Source organism: Mus caroli, unplaced genomic scaffold (genome assembly GCF_978045245.1).
Source record: "Mus caroli unplaced genomic scaffold, Mus_caroli_1 scaffold_3, whole genome shotgun sequence".
NCBI lineage: Eukaryota > Metazoa > Chordata > Mammalia > Rodentia > Muridae > Mus > Mus caroli.
In genome coordinates this window covers 51,214,948-51,232,529 of record NW_028227258.1, presented here as the reverse complement: position 1 = coordinate 51,232,529, position 17,582 = coordinate 51,214,948, and the positions used below count along the sequence as shown (strand labels likewise).

Genomic DNA, 17,582 nt, shown 5'->3' with positions numbered 1-17,582 from the left:
CCCCATTTTCTCTTTTAGTTCCTCCCCATTTCCTCCACTATTTTCTCTACCACCTCCATCTGCTCTCTTTTTAATGCTAGCTTTTATTATTTTACTCTATGTGGAGAGGTGTTTGCTTCCCGTATGCATGTGTACCACATGCATATCTAGTGCTTGCAGAAGGCATTAGGCCCTCTGGGACTAGAGTTACAGATGATTGTGAGCCATGATGTGGGTGCTGAGACCCGAACCCAGGTCCTCTGGAAGAGCAGCTGGTGCTCTTGACCATTGAGCCATCTCTCAGCCCTCATCTAGACTTCTAAACTCAGTCCCTCCCTGAAAGTCTTCTTCAAGTGCGTGACTCTTCTCAACCCCAAGTTCTCCAGATTCCTCCTTCACAGGGAACACCCGTGCTTTGATTGCTTTTGTAAATCTCGTGTAGCCCAGGTTGGCTTTGAACCTCTGATCTTCCCAACTTATCTTCCCAAAATTGGGATTACAGGCATGCGCCAGCCTAATGGGATCTACCAGAGAATCTTCATTTACAGCTTCCTTTAACTCTCCCAAAGGCCACAAAAGTCCTCAAATCCTGCAGCTCAAAGCTCCCACTTACCTGCTGCTACTTCATCACCATCATCACCATCTTTGCCCACCCCCACAATGCCCTATAACTTCTTTCTCCCCACTTTCCCTTCCCATGAGTCCCTCTTTTCTCTAGATCACCCCACTTCCACTTCCTGTGATCTACATTCATATGACCTTACATATTTGTATAAAATCTGGAATCCACCAATGAGAGAAAACAGGTGATATTTGTTTTTCTGAGGCTGAGTTTGCTTCATGTGATTATCTCTAGCTATATCCATCCTGCAAGTGACATAACTCAATCCTCCTTCATGACCAAAAAGTCCATTATGCATGTAATCCGTGTTTTCTTTATTCATTTGTGTTGTTGGACACTGTCTTAGTTAGGGTTTCCATTGCTGTGAAGAGACACCATGACCACAGAAACTCTTATAAAGGTCAACATTTAATTGGTGCTGGCTTACAGTTCAGAGGTTCAGTCCATTATCATCATGGTGGGAAGCATGGTAGCAGGCAAGCAGTCATGGCTATGGAGGAGGAGAGTCCTACATCTTCATTTGCAGGCAGCAGGAAGAGAATGAGGCTCACTTCCTCCAACAAGGCCATACCTCCAACAAGGCCACACCTCCAGCAAGGCCACACCTCCAGCAAGGCCACACCTCCAACAAGGCCTCACCTCCCAATAGTGCCATTCCCTGTGTACCCACGGGGCCATTCAAACCATCACAAACACCTAGGCAAGTTCCACAACTTAGCTATTGTGAACAACATTGCACTAAACATTAATGTGCCGCTGACTTGGAGATTTGGGGCTGAATATCCAGGTTTGTATAGGAGTTCTATTTTCAGTTCATCTCCGCCTCATTTGAGTCATAATAGCCTAGGGATACCTGTTTCTTCTGCCAGATCTGTAAATTCTGACGAACCTTATCTTCACTCTTTCCATTGCTACCTCCCAGAGCCTGGCCTTGTGACCCACATCAATCATTCCCTCAGTTATCCATGCCAAACGAAATAAAGCTAATCTCTGGATACCACAATTCAAACAGTATGTGAGTGCCCATTTAGGATGGCACCTTTTCATGGCTAATCTATGCTACTTCTCCCTTCTGTGTCCCTGTCTTCTCATCTCCACCTAACTTCTCTTCCTATTGGGGTTCAGGATCTCATTAATTATTTAAGGTTCAATAGTTCCATAAATTCATCTTAAAAAAATACAGGAAAAAGTTTAATTCTTTGTTACTGAATGGTCTTTCTCTTAAGCCTTGTGTGACAGTCATACTGGGTGTAATAGCACTATTTTGAGTGTTTCTATTTCTATCTTCATCTACAACATCCTTCCAGTTCAACTGAACAAACTGAAGATTTGAGCAGATACCCAATGCTACCCAGCACACCGCAGACCAGCAGTTCACTTGGCCTGACTGGGCTGTTTTCTGTCTTAGAGAAATCTACATTCCTATGGTACTGGAAAGTCTTGGGGGTTCACTTTCTTCTTATAAGAGAACATTCATGCAGAATGTTCTACCAGTTCCTGGTAGCCCATGGTTTTGTGGGAGCAAAACAGGTGTCCACTCATGTCTCCCCAGCAATGCTTGAACTTATCAAGAAGCTTTAGTCAGGGTTCTGGTCCCCACCTCACCCCACCCCACCCCATCCCCAGTCCTATCAGCTTAAATTGGAGAACTGGATCCAATAGGTTTCTTATTGTCCTGTACTGGAGGTGTTTATCCTGGTTAGAGTCGACTTTGAGCACAGTCAGTTGTCTCTCTGGTGGGTATATGTTTTTCAGCTCCATAAGTTGGGAGTAGCAAGACTCAGGAGTTTAACCCTGTGCAGTTAGCCTGCAGCAGTAGGAACCACCACTGTGTCAACACATTTAGCATTTAATGCATAGTGTATTATTCAGTAAGTCTGGCTGCCATGTCTGCATTAACTAGAGCACCATCAACAAGAGCTCTGTTGAGCTGTGCTAAGGTTGACAATGGCTCTTGCTCTCATGAAGCCTATGTCTAAGAGACGTGTTGGAGTATTATACATCTAACCTCAAGGGCAATCATAATATCAGCTGAATATCTACTCCAATAGCCCTGATAGCAGCTCTATACGGTACATTCTCTATCATCCACCCACACACACCCTTACCACTAAGAAATTTGAGGCTTATAGTGATGAACAATTTCCTGTGTTAGCCACTCACAGTGTCACAGTGACATTCATCTTCAACATGGCAATCACAGCCTGGACCAAAGCACTGTGCTGCCTCCTCAATGACCAGGACAGAAGGCATTCTGAATGATACTGTCGCTGACTAGGCTTCCTTACTCTTTAATTTTGCAGGTGCAGCCTGCCACACACACCTGCCAAGAACCTCTCACAGGTAGTATCTTAAAACTATTTTTACTCAGAGAAGAATTTTGAAAAAAACTTTAAGAAAAAAACAAAACAAAACAAATGTTGCTGATTGGCACAGACTCTTATTTGTAACATTTAGTAAAACAGTGGTAAGAAGAAATGAATGTTAGCCAAACTTGGCCTTTTTTTTCTTTTCTTTTCTTTTCTTCTTTTTTTCTTTCTTCTTTTCTTTTTTCTGCATAGGGCTTGAACCTGAGAAATGTTGCTTGAATTTGACACCAACACCTCAAAAAGATCCTTTCTCAAATTCTTACATATTTCAAAAGATCTCCCATGGAAAACAGATGTGCCAGAAACTGAAAGAACAGACTGACCAACTGAAGAATAAGGTAATCCTTATTAAGAATGTATGAGAGAGATGGGGGAGAAAGGGAGGGAGGGAGGGGGGGGAGAGAGAGAGAGAGACAGAGAGAAAGAGACAGAGAGAGAGAGAGAGACAGACAGACAGACAGACAGACAGAGAGACAGACAGACAGAGAGAGAGAGAGACAGAGAGAGTCAGAGGACAACTTGAAGGACCTGGTCCTCTTCCCATTCTGTGGGTGTCTAGGGAATCAAGCTCTGGTTGCCAAGCTAACTGAAAGCGTCTTTGCTCACTGAGCCATCTCACCAGCTCCACACACATTTCAAGTTTATCAGTAGCATTAGAGACAACCAACGCCACACAGGAGAGGCCGTGCTGTGAATGAAATGTTGCATTTTTTTTTAAAACTGCAGGTACAAGAATTTTCCAAAAGAATAAAACAGGACTCTCTCTGCCATTTGCAAGACAAAAGACTGGTAATGAATTTAATCTGGTTTTTAAATCTTTATTTGGAAATTCCAGTGGGTAAATGTAGAGAGGCTTTCCATAGCCATGAATAGTCTGCACAGTGGTAGGCAAGGAAATGGAGAAGGAGAATTAAAACCATCTCAGTTTCTGGAGTTATATGGTTTAGAATTCTGTTTCTAGATGTATTTATCCTTCTTTTTTCCCCAAGGAAGATATTTCTTACCTCACCAGTTACTGTATAATAAACCCCAGACCATGGAATGTTCCAGAGAAGAACATAAAATCCTCGTAAGTGGTGAATCTGTCCACATCAGATGGGCCCTGGTAGATTTCAACTGTAAAAGTCCCTGGTATCTGACAACTCGAGACACAAGACTCCGGAGATGCTTAACGAGGAAGCTCAGTGCATGGCTTTGTGGCTCAGTGCATTCACCTTTGCCACACGTTCACACCCTGGCTTGTTATCACAGTCGATTGAATGACTAATTCATGTTGACACCAGAACAGCTTTGCTGTCATAAGAAATGGAGATGGAGCAAGGGGGAAAAAGTTGAAACTGGGCAGAACAAATGAGCTGAAGATGGAGAAGATGGAGTTTAGGCCATGGGGTCTGCACTGGCAACAGCCAGAAGACCTAATGAAGATTTGAGCAAGATTCAGGGCAAACTGTGCTGCAGAAACCCCACACTATGGGCCAAACCCAGGACAGAACCCAGTGATTAGTTATTCACTCATCGTATTATAAACCAATCCATCCTTCATTTGCTCACCACATTGATTAGCTAGCTGCTCTATTCATTCAGAAAACACTTAGCAAGCACTTTTGAATGCCTGTCCCGGGCACCAGAGATTCCAAGAAAGACCTCCTTCCCAAGTGTCTTTTATTCTACTAGGAACAGATTGGCAAGCAGATGCACAGCCTAGCAGGAGTTCATCCTTTGCCACTGAGGGGGAGACTTTGGATGGTCCTGAGAATGCCTGCTCACTTGAGTAGTACAGCTTGAGAAACAGTGAGCTTGGCAGGATAGGGAACAAGAATCTTCCAGAAAAAGGACCAGCGTGGGCAACAGCACAAAGGCTATGTATGACAAGTGTGAGAACCCAGCAGGCACATGGAGACCAGAGCACCGGGCACAGGGCTCAGAGTGCACATGGAGACCAGAGCACCAGGCAAGGACCATGTCATGGAAGGAGCTTGGATTTCATCCTGAGTGTGATGGTGGAGCAACAGGAATTGAAGCCAAGGGATAGCAAGCGCCATGGGGGTGAGACTGTAGGCTAGGACTAATAGGAAGTCAACACTGGGCAAGTTATAAGGGTCTGAAGGATGGAGAGGGGGCTTGCCACATCCACTCCAGTAGCGTCTGTGGCAGGGGGTGATAGATTTAAAGGAATGAAGTCAAGCAAAGGAGGAGGTGTGGGTAGTTACAGAGTCCTGGTTTGGATAACTGAAATCAGAAACCAAAGTGGAGGATCCAGTTCAGAAAGGGTAGGGAAAGCAGGAAGAGGCCAGGCCTCAAGGCTGGCTTAGGACATTTAGTTTGAGGTCCCCTTGAGGACAGGCAAATGAGAAGATCTAGCAGCAGGAAGTCATAGCGATATCCTGATCTTGGGCAGTGTTTGGGTTGGAAATGACATTTTGGCAGAGTTGTAGGCTGAAGTTCTGGTGTGGGTGAGATGCCCCCAGCCAAACGGTCTCAGGGTAATAAGTGGGAAGGGTCAAGGACTCTCCCCAACTCCTCTCTCCTGCTGCTATCTTCTATTGATGAGAAACAACTGAAGCCAGAGTAGAAGGCTCCCGATCATGCAGTGGAGCCAGGGCCAGCCTCCTGCAGAGAAAAACAGAGGGTGGCAATAGAGAGAAAATGGAAAACATTCACCAGGTCAGCCAAAGACAAGGGCTGACTTTGAACTCACAGGGATCCCTCTGCCTCAGCCTCCAAAGTGCTGGGATAAAAGGTATATGGCACAATGACTAGTCATTTCTATATTAACAGGAATTTGCAGTAACAGCAGCTACAATGTATTGAGTGGGCACAGATAGTACTGACTTAAGATAGTTTGACCTAACAGGTTTTCAACTCTACATGATGTAAATGTGATAGCCATTCAGTAGATGGCTTAGATTCCTGTTGAGGGACCCATAGATCCTGACAAGGAAAACTACTAATGCTTCAAGTTAAACAATGGCCTCCGTTGTCGAGGCAGATACTTGAATTAACCCTCACAGTGAACTCTCCATTTTATATTTGCCTCTTTTTTAGACAGGGTTTCTCTGTATATCCCTGGCTGTGCTGGAACTCACTTTGTAGACCAGGCTGGCCTCGAACTCAGAAATCCGCCTGCCTCTGCCTCCCAAGTGCTGGGATCAAAGGTGTGCGCCACCACTACCACCCAAACTTTCCATTTTAATGGGATCATTCTCTTCTCTCTTCACTCCAAATCATTTTAAAATCCATCCCAGACCTCCAGACCAGGCTTATTTTCATTAATTTCCCGGTACAAATTAAAAGAATCCATTGAGTAGGCTTAATATGTGTCAAGTCCAGCTCTTTCCACTCACAGCATTTTAACAGGAAATTTTGGTGCCAAAATATTTTAATGACTCATGTTTGGAAACAGCATCCTGAGTTATTTTTCCCTGAGGCCTCATTTCAGTTTTTAGAAAAATAAATGAAAGCTGTCTACCTGAGGTCAACATTGCGCAATTAGCCAACAGCAATTCGTTTAGTGTTGGCTTTCCCTCCGGAGGCCTTTTTTCTCTCTATAAGAGAGTAAGTATATTTGTTTTCCAAGGAATCATTCATTTTGGCAGCCAATTTCAAGACAGGCCTCCGTCCACATTGAGACCAAAGTTATACAATGTTTATTTATATCCTAGCTACAACCACACTGTGTCTGGTATGAATATAAATCAAAAGCGTTCAAACTGCAATTATATCCCATATACGGGAGAAGCTCTCTCTCTGGGCTAAGGGAGGGACTGAGTCTTTCCCCACCCTTATTTGAAGCCACATCAGGACAAACAAGGGCCGAGAGCTCAAGACGAGCGTCCAGTCTCACGTGAGCTAACAGGGCAAGGAGTGTCACCCTGTGACACTTGAGGGTCTTGCAGAGCACAGACTCTTCATGAGGATCCACCCAGTGGCTAATGTGGGTGGTGTCTCTCGGCAGGGACAGAAATAGGCAAATTTGTTGAGTAATCCCTTGCTTCTTCAGCAGATGCGCCTTCATTGAAACTGTATTACCTTTGAAGCCAGAGGCGGTATTGCACACCTGCAACCTCAGCACTCGAGAGACAGAGACAAGGGGATCTGGAGTTCAAAGCCAGCTTTAGCTACATAGTGAGTTCAAGGTCAGGCTGGGCTACGTAAGATCCTGTCTCAAAATCAAAATCAGATACAGTTGCACATACCTATCACCCTGCATTTGGGGAAACAGAGACAAAAGGTCATCCTCTGCTATTCTGTGAATTCCAGGCCAGCCTGGGCTACATGAGGCTCCATTTTAGGTAAAGAAACATATAAATACATGTGAAAACCAGCATGTATCTCAGCGACAGTGTGCCTAGTAACCTAGCATTCACAAAGCTCTAGCAACACACATAACACACATACATACACACAAATTAATATGCAAAAAATAATTTTTGGATCTGATGTGTCTTTCTCATCAGAATAAATACGATGTGTTTGCATTTTTTACATATTAACAGAAGAATCTGGAGTCAAGACATGCGTCTACCTGCATAAATCCCTTTCCCTGGTATTTCCAGAATACAATCTTGTCTTCCGTTGTATAGAAACATAAACTTCCCCCTGAATGTATTTCCTATATCTCCATGTCCTTTTTCCCTTCAGTTATGATCTATTGTCCAGGTATGTCCTTGAGCCCCCAACTTTACACTACCTGGGGGCTGCTCTCTGCTCAATATTGTTCCTGCTGGGGCTTGCATCCAGGGCCGCGTGTAGGCTAAGTGTGGTGGCTGGAAGGAGACTGTCTTCCATAGGTTCATGTATTGGAGCACTTGGTCCCCAGATGGCGCCTCCGTTTCTCTGGGGAGATTTAGGAGGTGTGGCCTTGCTGGAGGAAGGGTGTCACTGGGGGCAGGCTTTGAGAGTTTTAAGACTTGTGTTATCCCAGGTTCCCTTTTTGTTGTTGTTGATGCTCTGGCTGCAACGTTTGCTGCTATCCCCATGAAACTGTAAGCCCAAAACCCATTCCTTCTGTAAGTCACCGTGGTCAGGGTTTGTTATCCCAGCCCCAGAAAAGTGACTAATTTCGTAGGCAAGCACTCTACCCCTGAACTGTCTCTAGCTCTCAAGTTCAACTGTCTTTGAAGTTATGGTCTCTTTTCTCTGTTTTCCTTTTTTTTTTTTTCTTGAGACAGGGTTTCTCTGTGTAGCCCTGGTTGTCCTGGAACTCACCCTGTAGACCAGGCTGGCCTCAAACTCAGAAATCTACCTGCCTCTGCCTCCTAAGTGCTAGGATTAAAGACGTGCGCTATCACTGCCCGGCTCCATTTTTTAAAAATTATTTATGTGCGTGTGTGTGTGTGTGTGGCCCTGTGACTATGTGTGAATGTGCATACATGAGTGTCATGGCATGCACGTGGAGGACAGAGGACAACTTTTGGGTGTTGGCTGGCTCCTCCTCCTTGGGTGAGGCTGTGTCTGTGCCAGGCTACTTGGTTGAAGGTTGTGGATGATGCTCCCATCTTGATGCAGGTGTTTTGGGATTACAGCTGTGCACCCCACATGCATCTAGCTTTTCACGTGGTGACTCAAGTCGTTAGGCTTGCATGGCAAGTACTTTTATCTGTTGGTACTTTTACCATCTTGTCAGCTCTGACTCCCATTGTCTATTTCCTATTTAATCCAAAGTTATTTAGATGAGTGTTGGATAACATATAAACTTATATAAATATGTACAGATGTTAATAAAAAGACTCATTAACTAGATTATTTGTAGATTTTTATTTACCCTCCTATAAAGTTTACATAGCAATTATTTCCTCAGAATCCCAGCTTTTAGAATGGTAAGAGTTGGGGCTGGGGATGCGGCTCACTGAGAAGCCACTTCCACTGAGGCTCACTTGGGTTTGATCTTTAATGCAAAACTGGGGTCCCTTTCAACAACTCAGCAGAAAGATTTAGCGTTGGACTCAGGAGGAGCGAATATCTTCCTTAGCAGCTAGCCAGATGGCTCAACTAGCCTAATGACCTAAGTTTATATCCTGGAACCTGCAGATAGAAGGAATCAGCCCCCAACAAGTTGTCTTTTGACCTCTACACAAGTGCAGTGGCACACTAGCACAGTCACAGAAACACACACATAGAGGATGGTGATGATGATGATGGTGAAGCAAACACAAGGGACCTTGACATCATCAGCTAGAGAAGCACTAGGTTTATCATGCCAGGGTAGAGCAAGGATGCTGGAAGCAGCAACTGAGGACTAGCGTCTGGAGCACTGAGATGCAACTCTAAACAGGCTGCTACTCAGCGCAGATGTGCCGTTTCCTTCCTGCCATCAACAGCATGGCCCGGGTCCTATCGATGAGCTGTTGTCCCTGCTTGGAAGGCTGACTATACAGGCCAGAAGACAACTGCTTGTTTATGTCTACTCCGAGAGGTGGAGGGTGACAAGTTGCTGCTTCAAGACATTAAAGGGAAAGCTGATGCACGAAGTGCACTAGACACCCCCTCTTCCGAGAGGCTCAGCAGTCATCCTGAAAGTTGGAGCATTCCCATCCTCTTCAGCCTCAGATGAGGTAATATAGCAGCCCACAGCCTAACATGGCACTAGGAGAAAGGCTGTTTACGCACATGTAGACTCTCAACTCATGGACATGCTGGATTCTGTTTTAATCCTTCTTGGCTTGCCAAAGCCTCATGAGTCATATAGTTTAAAATGGAGCCAGCTTTTCATGATTGGAAGCTATTTCAAGTGTTAATTTTTGGAACACTTTATTAGCTTAGGATCCAATGCTGCAGTTCAAAATGACAAACCACCGAAGAGCTGGCTCCGCAGGATAAGTGACAAAACTCTCGTGGATCCCTCGTGGGAAAGCGGTTCTCTCTCTCTCTCTCTCTCTCTCTCTCTCTCTCTCTCTCTCTCTCTCTAACCTTTATTCTCCCTCTTTAAAACGTTATTTTTAATTATGTGGACATGTGAAGTACACATGCATACTTGGGTGCAGGTACCCTGGGAGGTCAGAGGTGGAGCATCTCCTTGGAGCTGGAGTTAAGATGAGCCATGTTATGTGGATGCTGGGAATCAAACCAAACTCAGTTCCCCTGTGAGAGCAGCTTGTTAGTGCTCTTAGCTAGTTCCTCTGTGAGAGCAGCTCGTTAGTGCTCTTAGCTAGTTCCTCTGTGAGAGCAGCTCGTTAGTGCTCTTAGTTAGTGCCTCTGTGAGAGCAGCTAGTTAGTGCTCTTAGCCACTGAGCCATTTCTCCAACTCCTATACTCCCTCTTTTAAATACAAAATGGCAAGCTCAGTAAACTGATGCTTTCCTGAGTCCATTTCTGTACTCTGCCTCCCAGTTCTTTGCATTTCCTGTACATGCAAGCTTGAGAATCAAACACCAGTAGATCTCTATGCATTTTGGTTTTTAGGTTTTACACCGCATGCCCTTTATAAGCTGAGCATCCTCCCTTGTGTTTAATTTGTTTTTTTTTTTTTTTTTTTAATGACAGGGTCTTACTGTGTAGTCCAGGCTATCCTAGAACTTACCACAAAGACAAGGCTATCCTCACACTTGCAGAGTGCAGGGATTGCAGACATGAGCTGCCACACCCAACTGAGCCTTTTGTTTTTCTAGCCTCGATTGTCAGCACGATTCAGATTCAATTAACATTCTGAGAAACTGAGTCATGCAAATAATTGCCTTCAGTTGACTCTTTAGTTTCCTACAATATTGAAGACCCGGCCTGAAGCAGAGATTCAACATCCAAGTGAGGCTTTTATGGGCTAGAGCCAAGATGTCATGTAAACATAAATCCTGCATCAAAGTATGCCTGCTTCCTTCAGGGACCTGCTTCCTGGCAAAGTCTCTCTTATTCAAAGCCCAGCTTCAAAGGGTGGCCTTCTCTGTGCCCCCAGTACCAAGCAGGATTCCTTGTTCCATCCTTTGTAGAATCTTAGCCAGAGTTTGGCTTGTATCCTAAATACCAGACATGAAGTGGGTTCTGCATATCAGAAGCTCATATCTCAGTGCTGTCCAAGGTGCCCACTCTGTGGGCATGGTACCCTACTGGGCCTGAACTTGAACTTGGCTTCAGGTTCTCAGCATGATGTCCCACTGGGCCTGAACTCAGTTAGCTTTAGGGCAGTGGGAGGGAGCCTGAGTAGGCCCAGCCATTGCCTAACAAGCCTGGATTTGCCTTTGTAACTTTGGTAGGTTCTCAGCAACTGTTATGAAGTGATGATACCCACAAATCCAATGTGTAGCCCCGAGAGCGAGTCTAGGGATAACACTATACGTGAAGTAATTGATTTATCCATTCTTATAGCAATTATTGGTAAATGTTAGGCGCTTTTCTACGGATGTAGGATAGTACGGAAAATCACCTGTCATGAAGATGTGTATGCCTCTGTGAGGAAGCGTTATACTTGGCGAACGGGATCAGAATGATTGCAGAATGATAAAGGGCGTCAAGGGTAATAATATACTTCTGCATGACTCTGAAGCCAAACCACCTCAGTTCAGATATTCGTCCCATCGTTTATCTGCTTTGTGATCTTGGGACGGTTACGCAACCTTTCTAAGCCTCAGTTTCTTCCTCTGGAAAATGGGGATAATCATGCCTGCCCAGCAAGGTTATTAGCACATTTAAATGAGTTAATGTAGGAAAGGTACTTAAAACAGGGCAGGGACCCGAGAAAGCACAGCTCTTGGGTGTTAGCTTGCCATGCCTATTTAGTAATGGGATGTGACCAAAACTAAGCGTGGGAGGCCAGCATCCTAAGGGACAAATGGTGGCCAGGGCATTTAAACGAAGTCTTGAGGTGAGTGAGACCCCAGCTAGGTGAGGCGTCTAGGCAAGGGACAGGGAGTAAAAGTACCTTGGAGTGTTTAGATTCAAACTTCGTTGAGTCATTTTCCATGGCCTAATGGGTCCTTCTGTTTGTTTCCGCAGATGAACAAGGCACATGCTGGCTGTCTTCCAGGGCCCTGGGGCTCCCGAGGAAGTGAGGTGACAGGGCTGCCGAGGGGAGGGCCACAGGAGGCCACCTCTAAGGAGCTCAGTGAACTGGCCCTGAAGATGTGAGTCCTCTCCCAATGCCTCCCACCACTTGGTGTCAAGCCTAACATAGGCTGGGGTCAGGGTGGGGAATTGCCTCCATCTGGCCACACAGCCCAGAGGCAGAGGGCAAGAGTCCCACACAGCAAAGAATGACAAAGGTCTAGTAGCTGCAGGGCACTCACACAGTGGTGTCTCAAAGGTGGCTCCTTCCACAGGCTGAGGAGCATGGAATTAAATTCCCATGGGACTTCCCCCAGCTGGAGAAGGAAATTTAGAATTGTTAACATACACTGTCCTTTCTTCTAATGAAAAGCAAGCAAACAAACAAACAAGCCCAGTTATTTACCAAAATAGGCCAAGTATGGCTGTAGCTGCCCAGGGTTGAACTGGTCAAATGGCCATCGGGCTGCTGTGGTCCTGAGAGTATCACCTGGAAGCTTCCTGTTGCCAGGCCTGTGGTGCATGCCTGCTACTCCGGGGGCCGAAGCAGATGGGTCCCAAATCCAAGGTCTGCCCAGTTTGCAGTGTGAGTTTTGGAGCAGCCAGGGCAATTTCATGAGCACCTGATTCAAGACTGTTAACAACTGGAGAAGACTCGGGATGTGGTTTAGGAGTGGAGCAGAGTTAGCACACAGGAGACCCAGGTTCGACCCCAGTGCTCAACCCTCAAATCCCAAAACCCTTTGAGGCATACAACAGCGGACATTAAGACGGTCAAGATCACCTAGCTCATTTATTTTCCTTTCCCTCTTCCTTCCTTCACAGTCCTCTTTCTCCCTTTCCATCCTCTTCTCCTGCCTGCCTGCCTCTCTCCTTCCCTCCCTTCCTTCCTCCCTTCTGCCACTTCTTTAGGTTTTGTTTTGTTTTTGCTAGGCATTGATCTCCAGGGTCTGTCTCTGCATTCTAAATTCAGTTCACCACCGAGCCCTACCTCTGCCACAGGCCTGGTGCACAACCTGGTGTTAGAGGTAGTGCTGCTGCTATAGCTGTTTCCCACCCTTTCAGTTCTGGAGAGGATTTGCAGGTCCTGGAGAGGACCTAGACCAGGGCTTCCCAAGTTCTCTGTACCTGATCTTATTGAAATGTGGGCATTGATGCAGTAGGTCTGGTGTGAGCCCATGCCTTTGCAGTTACAGCAAGCTCCTAGGTGGTACCAACTGTTGCTGGTTCCCACCTGGGGATGACCATTTGAGTAGCAAAGGTCTAGGGGTTATATCCTTGTGAATGAATTGAGAATTCCTGGATTTGTATCATGGTTGGGTGTCTATTGCTGTGATAAAGACCCCATGGTCAGAAGCAACGGGAGAAGAGGAGGGTTGGTTTTACTTCACAGGCTGCATGCAGTCCATCATTGAGGGAAGTCAGGGCAGGAGCAGATGCAGAGACCATGGAGGAATGCTGCTTACTGGCTTGCTCCTTTTGGGCTACCCAGCTTTAAAATATATATCTTAGAATCACATCTTAGTGTTGTAGGGAAGGTACACACAGTACCTTCTCATGAAGTAAGTAGCTCCAGTGTGCAGGACTCACCCCTACACAGGAATGCCTGCTTTCCTACCTCAGTCCATCCAATTGTCTTTTCCTCCCAACCTTTGCCAAGCTGGCACATAAAACCTGGCATCTCCCTGTTCATTTTTTGACTGTTTGTGAAGTTCACCAGTGTCCATTTGTTTATTGGCTATTCACACTTTCTCTTGGACACCAACCCGGTTCCTACATTCGTAACATCGAAACCTCAGTTACTGATATTGTTTTAAAAGGCAGATAGTTAAGAACATTGGAACCGTGTGTAATGCTGGTGTGGAAATCTTTATTCCGTTCAGCGCTCTGACAAAGAAAGCACAACTGGGGTCAAGAGCACGTGCTCATGAGTCATGCGGTAAAGGGTCAGCAACTTTGCCCTCTGTGACTGACTTTGTGACAGTCTCTGTGTTAGTTGTATTTACCATTAGAGCTGGAGTCCAGAGTCACAGAGAAGGCTGTATGAGAAGCATCGGGAAACACAGTGGGAAATCAAACACTGTAGCTGTCTCCACCAAAGAAAAAAATAACAACACTGAGGCCCTTCAAAAAAAATTGAATGAACAAATAGGATGTGAACTAAAAAGTTGTAAGTAGGAAAGAAAACCAAAATATGACCATAAGCGAAGTATTCACCTCCTTTGGTTCTAGAAAAGATACTAAGCAACATGACTCCCCCACCCACACACACGTTAGGTGAGAGAAAAACATTTTCAAGTGATAATTCTTGGTACGAGAACCGTGTGGTCTAGTTGATTCGCCAACATCGTTGGCAGTTTTGTAAGCCAATCGAGAAACGTGTAGAAAGCTGTCTGGCAAAATGTGCCATCACACAAACACACTCAAAACCTTTGGCCCAGATGTTTCCTCAGGAAGTAATTCAGAATGTGGAAAAACCTACATGGCCAGTAAGGCTTGGACTGGCATTGTTTATAATGGTGGAAAAGGGACCTCGATGTTCTGTTTACATGAAAGGATAAGGCCACAGTCAAACTACATGGCAGTCAAACCGCTGTGCTGTTGTATGTGTTAACAGTGTTTATGTGCGTTTCCAGCATTTATGATACAAGTAGCCCCCAGATCTTGTATTAATTCATGATGAATAAATTTCTTTGGAAAATAGACAAACAAAAAACCAAAAACAAAAATCAGCTCTTGATCACTGGAGTAGCCAGTAGTCAGATTGGTTTAAAACTTAATCTTCTAGAGGCTGGGAGATAACTCAGTAGGTAAACTCGCTAATTGTGTAAACCTGGCCACTCAAATTTGATCCCTGGAGCCCATGTGAAACCACAGATGTCATGGCTTTCCTTCAGAGAGATGGGAGGTAGGGACAGGAGAGTGGCCTGGGCAGGGGTGGCTAGCCTGGACTACACAGGGCATCCACAGAAACAAGAGAGACCTGTCTCTACAAGGTGGAAAGTGGGTGGGTGGGTGGGGACACTTGCACCTTGTCTTCAGACCTCCACACATACACCACGGCATGTCACACACACACACACACACACACACACACACATGCACACCTGTAAATGCTAGGGATACAGACCCCTGCAGCCATGCTGTGCATTTGGTAGGAGTTTGTTTGGGGACTCGAACTCAGACCCTCATGCTTGTACAGGAAGTATTCTTACCATCCGAGCCATCTCCCCAGTCTGGGAAAGACTGTTGCTCACCATAGATAGCAGTGCAAGTGAGATCTAGTCTTCAGTGTGAGCAGAAATACCCACGATGGGCAATGTTCAACTGAAGATCATGTTGCAGGTGCTGAGGGGTACGCCTCCTTAGGGCAATGCTCATCAGAATCACCTGGGACACTTTAAAGCATGGCTCCTACCGAACTAGCCCCTCCTAGCAACTCTGGCATGGTAGGCGGGGTGAGTCATGTTCATTATTTTCAAAACTGCAAGGATGTGTTGATGCTCTCTGCAGTAAAGAACCAGCAATGGCAGATTTTCAAGGTGAGGGAGCCCAGTCCCTTGATCCAGGCCTCAGTAGCTAACCAGTGGCTTGGCATAGCTAGCATCCACTCTCATTGGAATTATGAACCCACCACAGCCTCCCACCCATCCTTAAGAAGCCCCCATCCACCAAGGAGTGGGCAGCAGGAAGCACAGTGGGGATGGTATGCCACCATCTTTGTAAAGGCCTGCCTTCCTCCGGCACTGTTAAGATTCTCCTGGGCCACAAAGCACACACAGCTCAGGATGAGGTCAGACCTGGATGACTTGGCCACATCAGGACCAGAGACAATTGCCAGGCAGCTCTTCCAGCCAGGAAGCAGAGCCCACACTGAGCTCTGATGTCTCATTGTGGACAGAACCTCTCCAGGCCTGGTTTATGAAAGGGAAGCTTGCTTCTTCCTTCAGAACCATTTTGAAATCTGGAGTACAGTTGAGAGAAAATACTTCCCTCCCCCCCACCCCCCTCCACCCCACCTCCACACTCACCTCACTTTCAAAGTCCTCCACCCTTCACCCCAGGATGAACAGATTTGGGGAGTTGTAGGGATTTTCTTTTGTTGCAAGGATCAAACAAATCCATGCTATGCAAGGGTTCTGCCACAGAGCTACAGCCTTACCCCAGAAGGAGGTTGGTCAGCCTTCCAGTTCATCAGGGAACCCTGTCTCAAGGCAATAAGGTAAACAGCAGTAGCCTCTGTTGGTCAGTGTGTGCATTGACATACTCCTTCATCACACACACACACACACACACACACACACACACACACACATACACACACACACAGAACCTTTCCTTGGGTCTCATCGAAAGCAAGCTCCATTCCTCTTCTCTAGACAGACCTTTGAATTCATAAGGAAAAAAGTCCTCCGGCATTAACAAGCTATAAGCTATAAAACCCTAAAGAGAAGTCAGTCCCGCTTTGAAACACCCCTTGGAACAACAGCTGGCTTCCGAGGTGGTTGTGGGACATTTGTTTGTAGCTCCTATCAGTTAGGAGAGGCACCACTTCCTAGTGCTTTACCTCAGCTGCTTTACCTGGAAAGGTCAAGGGTCAGGGAGGGAGGAACTGTTTTGCAACCACTGTTTAAGTACATCCTCTGATAGGAGTGGATGGCGAGGTCTGGAGGACTGTAGTTTCCTGTTAAGAGAGCCAGCCTCTGTGGGAGTGACCTGTCCCGAGTGCTTTATTAGGTTTCTGTCCCTAGAGAAAGAGAGAGCGTGGGGTTGGGCTCCAAAGCCCTACGCATTGCCTGGCATGGACTAGCGAGAGCTTCCAGCCTTTGGTCCAACTGCAGCTCTGATCACTCCCTTAAACACAGGGTACCACTGAGTTTACTCACCTGGGCAGCCCAGGCTTGGGATTTTTTTTTTTTTAGTGGATCGAATTAACTAGCAATCCAGATTTGGGAATCCTTAAAAAAAGATTTTTATTAGGCCTAATGAAATATTTTGACATTTATAAAAGACTTTGATTGCTGGGCGTGGTGACACACCTTTAATCCTAGGAGAGGCAGGGAGATCTCTATGAGTTAGAGGCCAGCTTTGTCTACATAGTTCCACGATGAGACTCTGACTCAAAAATTAAAAAAAAAATTGATTAAGTGTTAAAATTCCAATTGTTTCTTTTCCAAAAAAAAAAAAAAAAAGTCAGCCTCTGCTGGGCTAGTGTTCCAGAGTGAGTGTTTAAAAGGGGAGCAGGGGGGAGGGAGGAAAGTAATATCACACATGAGACTTTGTGACTTCGCTGTGGGAAGTTACTGGGTACAATATGACTTGGGAACTGGAATCATCAACTCCATAATAGTCCTGAGGCATTATTCACTGTGGAGCCTTCATCTAATCCCCATTTACTGTCGTCAGCAGGCTGTATTCTTTTATGAAGTTTGTCGATATACCAACTGTGCCTTGCCTAAATGCAAACACGCTGATGGGGTATATCAATGCACATCCTGAGCGCTGTCTCTGCTCTGATGCAGGCCTTGGGATCGGAGAGTAAACGTTATCTGCTTTGTCTCCCTGGAAAATGGCCTTCTCCTGTAGAATTGCTCTTGGCTCTTCTGTTTGGCCAGATCTGAGTGAGGAGAGAAGTCTAA

General features: G+C 45.7%; 1 protein-coding gene across 1 annotated transcript in view; it reads left to right on the top strand.

Moving 5' to 3' along the window:
* The window catches only part of Aknad1 (AKNA domain containing 1), a 37,752-nt gene that overhangs the window by 8,952 nt on the left and 11,218 nt on the right, over positions 1-17,582 (top strand). The window contains exons 3-6 of the mRNA XM_021158604.2: positions 2,905-2,944; positions 3,163-3,308; positions 3,697-3,759; positions 11,896-12,023. Of these exons, the coding sequence (XP_021014263.1) occupies positions 2,905-2,944; positions 3,163-3,308; positions 3,697-3,759; positions 11,896-12,023 (377 nt within the window). The remainder of the gene's footprint in view (positions 1-2,904; positions 2,945-3,162; positions 3,309-3,696; positions 3,760-11,895; positions 12,024-17,582) is intronic.